Source organism: Gossypium arboreum, chromosome 7 (genome assembly GCF_025698485.1).
Source record: "Gossypium arboreum isolate Shixiya-1 chromosome 7, ASM2569848v2, whole genome shotgun sequence".
Classification (NCBI taxonomy): Eukaryota; Viridiplantae; Streptophyta; class Magnoliopsida; order Malvales; family Malvaceae; genus Gossypium; species Gossypium arboreum.
The window spans coordinates 85,138,335-85,145,719 of NC_069076.1; the positions used below are offsets into that span (position 1 = coordinate 85,138,335).

The 7,385-nt window shown below is 30.0% G+C and overlaps 1 protein-coding gene across 1 annotated transcript; it reads left to right on the top strand.

Annotated features, from left to right (window-relative positions):
- Positions 1–214: 214 nt before the first annotated feature.
- On the top strand, positions 215–3,291 carry LOC108485858 (zinc finger protein WIP3-like). Its single transcript, XM_017789708.2, has 2 exons — positions 215–1,044; positions 2,376–3,291. Exons 1-2 carry the CDS (start codon positions 403–405, stop codon positions 2,808–2,810), a joined length of 1,077 nt encoding a protein of 358 aa, XP_017645197.1. The 5' UTR covers positions 215–402; the 3' UTR covers positions 2,811–3,291.
- Positions 3,292–7,385: the final 4,094 nt, after the last annotated feature.

The following is a 7,385-nucleotide window of genomic DNA, read 5'->3' on the forward strand; positions in this document are numbered from 1 at the left end:
AAAAATGTAGAAATCTAATCTTATATATATAGATTTAGATTGTAGATGAGAATGTTATAGGATGCTCTTCTTGGAAGGGAGCCTGATTATATATGCATGTCATTGTCTTAAACCCCACCACTAATCTCTCTTTCAATTCAATCTCTCATGCTCTCTCCCCCTTAAATCAAACAAATGACAAAAGGTGGACTAAAAAGATATAAAAGATGGTGAGAGGAATTGAAAGGAAAAATAAAATTGAAAAAATAAAAAAGGGAGACTATTTCTTCCCTAAAAGACAAACCAAACCTACTTTCATAAATCAGCTGCTATATTTGCAAGGCTTTTCCCACATAAACTCTGGATACAAACCATATATCTGAGGAGAGATCCCCCAAAAGGAAACTCAAATCCCAAGCTCTGATGAACATGGGTTTTAGGAGCTACCATGTAGCAGAGGACAAAACCTTGCGTTTTCAAGCTCCTACCTTCATTGAATGGCTCAAGCCATCTTCATCTTCATCTCCATCACCATCACCATCATCATCATCATCGTCTACTATTTCTTCTTCTTTTGTGGCTCAGCATGTTCAGCTCATAAACCCCATGAATATCATGAAGCTGCCTCTCATCTCATTTCAACAACAACAGCAGCAGCAACAATATCATGATTTTCAAAAGCATCAGGTTGGGGAGGAAACTATTCAATGCCTGCCCCTTTTGAGCAGGTTTACAGAGAACAAACCATTGAAAGAGGAAGCTTTGCAAAAGGTGATGAGTGTTGGAGATGTAAAAGAAGAAAAGATAGAGAAAGTTACAGTTTCTTTACACATTGGGTTGCCTAATAGTAGCGCTGCTGCTGCAGCTGAAGGAGATGATAATATTCCAGTTGTTGATCATAAGATTTTAAAAGAAGAAGAACCCATGAAGAAGACCTTCCATGGATGCTCTTTCAACACTATGAGTAGGTTTTGGATCCCAACTCCAGCTCAGATCCTCGTTGGCCCCATGCAGTTTGCTTGCTCCATTTGTAGCAAGACTTTCAATAGGTACAATAACATGCAGGTCAGTAGAGTTCTTCATCATTTCCATACTTTAGATTTTATCAAGTAAATCACCGTATAAACCCAAATTTACTGGGTTTTCTTTGATACAAAAGTAAAAAATAAAAAAATAAAAAATAAAAAATAAATTCATCCTTATTGCATGCGAAATCATTCTTCTTTTTTTCAGAAACTTCATAGAGTTAAAAGTTCAAAATCATCTTCCTTTTACAAAGGAAACTAGATATCAAACCAATGCAACATCCATGGAAAGTGGAAAAATAGATTGAATTGTTTTTATTTGTTCATGTAAATCAAAAGAACATAAACAAGAAAGAATACATAGAAATATAATGATAAAAACTAGACAATTGCCGAGAAAACGATACAATTGTTTTAAGGGCAAACTGTGATAGTAATTTCATTCTTTTTTATTTAATAAAAAAGTAGAGGTTTTATTTTCTTCTATTGGAAACATTTTCACACTGGATATAATTCAAAACCAAACACCAGCTATAATTTAGATACGTTTTTTATTTTGATGCTCATTGAGTTCCAATCAAACGTCAACTTTTATTATCAGTTCCTTGGGATTTCAAAGATTAGATAGAAATTAAGAAACAGCTAACAAACAATACAAATAATAATTGAGAGCCAAGAAAGTCCTAATTAATCAGTCTAAATGATCATATTCCAATCTTAATTCCTTTTCCTTATAACCCTTTGAGTAGTTTCATTAGAAATTTTATTGGCATAGCAGGCACCCTTTTTTTCAAAAAAAAAAAAAGAAACTAAATTTGAAGTGAAAATTGCAATGAAAAATTGGCCCTTATTTCCCCCCTCAATTTAGCTAATCCATATCCAATTTTCTTTTGACTTTTGTCCTTGATTGCTTCCCTTTTGGGTGGAAAGCTGTGAGGGAAGAAAGCAAGCTGGGGTACCAAAACAAACATTCTTTACCATTTTCATTTATAAAGAAGTTCTAGTGGTAGGAACTTGAAATTGATTAGGCAAAATAATAATTATAATAATAGGGGGCCAGGGGTTCCGAGAGAGGGCAATTAAATTTAAGAGCTTTGGATTCTTATCTTTAGTGGCTAATTTTCACTCTTTAATCACTTTAATTATTCAACTTTTTAATTTAAAAACATACCTTAATGATCCTTGTGCACTATTTAAAAGAGTCAAGGGTTTCCTTTTGCAAAGGCATGATAATCTTTAATACAAAAAATCCAATTTTTTTATAAAGTATGATCCACCCATGATAGCCAGAGCTATAACATACACTAATGAACTTTTGAGTTATGAAGTCATGTAATGCAATAAATACATAACCAGTTGTTATTAATACAGATGCATATGTGGGGGCATGGATCTGAATATAGGAAAGGGCCAGATTCGCTTAAAGGATCACAACCAGCAGCAATGCTGAGGCTGCCATGCTATTGCTGTGCCCAGGGCTGCAAAAACAACATCAACCATCCCCGAGCCAAGCCATTGAAAGACTTTCGAACACTTCAAACTCACTACAAAAGGAAACATGGTGCCAAACCCTTCATGTGTAGGAAATGTGGCAAGACTTTTGCTGTCAAAGGCGATTGGAGAACCCACGAAAAGAACTGTGGCAAGCTATGGTACTGCACTTGTGGCTCCGATTTTAAACATAAAAGGTCCTTGAAAGATCACATCCGATCATTTGGCAAAGGTCATTCCCCTCATCCTTCTCTTGAAGGATTTGAAGATGACAAGGAATGTATCACCGGTTCCGAAGACGAATTCGCTCACTAGACAACGACGGACTCTCTCGTATCCGACAAGTACTCTTCTTTTCTTTAGTTTCCTTTGTTTTTGATATCATTTAGAGAGATGTAGTAGCTTTAAAAGTTTCTTAGGCTTACCCCAATTGAGCTTTTGCTCTATAACAAAAAATTTCTCAAACAAAACATGGGGAGAGTTTTGCTATGGAGCCCTTGCTGATCAGGGGTTGAGCCTCAGTAACTTTTTTAGACACTTTGTGGTTAGCCATAATTGGGAAATAAATTAGAAAAAAAAAAACAAAAGGGTTACCTCAAGTGGTGAAGTAGATGAATTTTCTTCTCTTCAATGATGAAGGTTTGGGAAAAAAATTTGGATTTTTTTTCTAAGGGAGTAAATTTATCTGCTTCATTGCTAACTGGTGATCTTTATTAGGACTGGATATTGTATTGTTTTCTAGACAATTTATTTATCTTTTATATATATGTTTTCTATCTCGTTTTCTATGCTTAAATTTATTTCTAAATATATATGGTCTGCATGCATGAGAAGCATTATAGATAATTATTAAATTGCTAAATCTAAAATTCATTTGTATATGCATCTAAGTCCCTTTAGGTTTTTAAATACAATTTGTATTAAATGTCTTATTATTAGTATATATATTCATTTTACAAAATATAATTATTGTATATTTTTTTTTGGTATTATACAATTAAAAGGTTAGTAAGCATGTACATAAGATGGAGATATACTCACAATATCACACATGCACACATTATGTTCAAAAGGAATTGTCAAATAAAAACTTACCACTTGCTCTCTTTGAAACTTATCTGAATGAGTTTTATGAATGAACAACACTTAAATATAATAATGGAATCACTAGAATAAAAAAATAACAATTAATTTAATAATTTTTTTACGATAATTTAAAATAATTCATGAAGTATCAAATATGGGAAATTAAGTTGAAATTTTGAAGCTTAGATTCCTCAAACCATGGGAGTTGAATTAATTAAAGGATGCATTAATATATTGTTATAATACCTAATCAAAATCTAAAGTGTTGAAGTCTAAACACAAAGATTTGTACACGCGTGCATATAAGATCCATAGTCATCAACAACCCAACAAGTTAAAAAGAAAGAAATATTCCACATACAAGCTAATATATATATATATATATATATATATAGGCAAAATAAGGACAATACTCAACATTAAATAAATAAATAAATATTTATGCATAGTGTAAAAGGTTTCCCACATGAACCAGTTAATTAATTAAATTAATGTGGTTAATAATTAAAAGCATGCTTTCTTCATCTCGTTTGAGTATTTTGGTTGAATGCTAGACCAATTGGTTGAAGTTTAAACTTAGCTTAATTACGCCTATCACGGCAACAACCCCACACTAACACTTCAATTAATATAAGTATTATCAGTTGGATGGATTCAATTTGGTTCCATATAATTTCTTTTTTATGTTTCAAGTTTTAATTATAAAAATTGGTGGAAAGTGTGATTTGTTAGGACTGGATTTAGATTTTGAAATTAAAAATGAAAATAAAACTGATTTTTAGATTTCATTTAATTATGAAAATTTTCATTATTTAAGATTTTTAAGTCCACGTTTTAGGTTAATTGTCATTGATATTATTTGAGCACTTTTAAGGATATTTATCCTTTTATTTAAAAATAAAAAATTATGCATAATCGTATAAAAAACATTTAAATCTAATTTTATGGTGTTAAAAATAAATTAAACATTGCTTTGAGAAGTTATTTTAGGTTTAGATTTTGAGAAATGAAAAGGGAGACCTTGAAGATAAGAAAGGAGGAAACTATAAAATAACCCTTCAATATTCATATAGAAGTATAAAATAAATAAATGACGTCAAAAATCAATCAACCACAGTCACTGCTTATCTAACAATTTTCAAAAGCTACAGATGGGAGAGATCGAAGTAAGTCTAAGTTGGACGCTTAACCAATATTAGTACTAACTATTAATTAAGCTGAAAAAGGGAAATGTTCATAGTTTTACAAAATAATTTTAAAATTAATTAAATTTAATAATAGTAAAAGAAATTTAAACGTTAGAATTTAAATATTTTTTATTTTTAAAAATATTATATAACAAATTAATTGAATTATGCATATAATTATTATATATGAAGATGATGGTGATTTTATGTTAAGTATTGTGAATTTTTTTTGTAATTGTGAGGCAGGAGATGAGATTGTTAAAGTTCATGTCACACTACAATCTTATTATTAGATTAAGAGATTGTTTATTATATATTAATTTTGATTTAATGGTAATAAAAAAAAAGAGATTTTAACAACTTTGAGAATCAAAACTTGAGTTTTATTATATATAAAAGTTTGATATTAATATTGAAGTTGTCTAGATGTATTATTCATTAGTGTGATGATTCAATTAATTAGCTCATATATATTTAATGATTAATTATGATTGTAACTTAAAACTAATTTATATATGATACGTAATTTAAGAGGTCATAAAATATTTGGTAATGAAATTTTGTTGTTGTTGATTATAGTTAAGATTTTAGATCTTTTGAGTATTCAATTTCAAATATTACTATACTCATTTGTTATGTGTGGGTCTCGAGTTCCATCATTTGCTATTGCCATGTGTAAGTTTAATTTAATGAATCGCTTTCTCTTAAATTATTCTTATTCATAATCAGTTTGTATTTTATATTTGTTTAATTCTATTTTGTAATTATTGAAATTTGCATAAAAAAGGAGGAGAGAGATAAATTTTTTGTGTTTTTGTAATGACTTTTTCGGATGAAAACATTTTAAAAATCAATGAAATCGAGTCCTATTGGATTAGGCTTGACCGATTGAAAAAATTGTGGGGAAAACGTGAGGGGTATAATTTTTAGAAAGAATTGGGACCTCCACCATGCTTTGTCGGGTAAAAGGCAAAAAAGAAGAAGAAAAAAAAGCAGTAGTTAAGGCAAAATTGCTTAACCAGTTTTGATGAACTGGTTTTAGCTCAACTACTTTTACTGGAATCTATAACAAAATGCCAAATGCTGAAAGAAAGAACCCCCAGTATAGTTTTGCTATATTGATTCAACCCAATCACTAACAAATAATATAAAAATAAGAATATCTATTACTCTTGATTGCGATTAGCTTTCGGCCTACATTTTTCTGATGCCGGTGCTACTTTAAGATTTAGTCGATGTGTGTTTGCATTTACTATTTAAAAATGTTGGGTTTCTAAATTGTTTTATATATAAATATATATAACATTCGTTATGACAATGCAATAAAAAATTATTAAAAATTTTATAGAGGTGCTTAAAATAATTTATGATAAATAATTAAATAAATTAATAGTAATACATAAAATATAACATCTTCGACTGATTCAGGAGTTTCGACTAAGTCGAAGGCATTACATTGATCACCGAAATGATCCTATAAAGCCCTACTTTTACTTGAGTTGAATTTTATGAAAATTTTTCTTTTGTTTTTAAGAAAACACTCATTTGATCAAACCTGTTTTACTTATTAATCTAATTTCAATATTATTAAAGCGAGATTTTTGAGAAAACGATTAAGATTTAAAATGACTTATCAAAAACAATAATATAAGTAATGGTTTTTTAAACCGTTTATCATGCAATTATCAGAGTAACAATTAAATATCATGTTTTAAAAATTTATAAACTAAATAATCTCAAACCACAGTTATAAAAGCAATAAATAATTAATAATTTACAACCCTGATAAATAAACCTAATAAAATGATTAAGGAAAGCTTTAATGGAAACTTTTAAATAATAACGAATAAAAAAAACGAGCCAGTTCAAGGTTCGTGGGAGGTAAGAAAAAAGGAGGAGTGAACTTATGACAACCCAATGTGAGTCTAACTTATAAACCATTATATGTATAATAGTTCAAACAGTAAAGTATTTAATTTATAGCATCATAACAATATACGCATAATGTAAGGAACATTCACTAAGTCAATGCATGTACAAATTATGTTTGTAATGTAATGCAATTTTAATTTTAAGATCCCACCCATCCATCCTATATGCCCTCGAGCATCGCTTGACACTCCAAAACCCATACTAATAATTTATCATTCCAGATTTTCCAATGACAATGGACGTTCACTTGTCATCCGTGACAACTTTTACTACAATAGCTTACCATCCTAGGTTGCCCAATTTTGATGGTGTTTTTAAACTATTATCCCGGTTTACCAGATTTTGATGACATTGTCACCCACTTCAAGCAATACTAACTTTCCGTGTGGACTTAAATTGTCACTTTCTCTTACAGAACTCCTCCGTCTTCCATACCCAATTTCATATAATTAAGCACATAAACTCAGCATTGTCATGCTATTTATAAACAATTGATGCTATACTTGTCAAACACCTTTATTATTTCATACTATCATCAATGGCATGTAGTCATGCATTCATTCATAACAATTTCATATATACAGTTCCTTCATGCGAACTAAAAACTTGCCTCAATATATTAACATTAGATTGATAACATGCCAATTAGGCTAACACACGCATAACAGGTTTGCATATAAGGTTA

What these genes read in the sequence shown, in the direction of transcription:
- LOC108485858 (XM_017789708.2), top strand. Translation starts at nt 403, where the DNA reads ATGAACATGGGTTTTAGGAGCTACCATGTAGCAGAGGACAAAACCTTG. An exon ending in ATAGGTACAATAACATGCAG is followed by an intron (nt 1,045 to 2,375) that starts GTCAGTAGAGTT and finishes TTATTAATACAG; the next exon opens with ATGCATATGTGGGGGCATGG.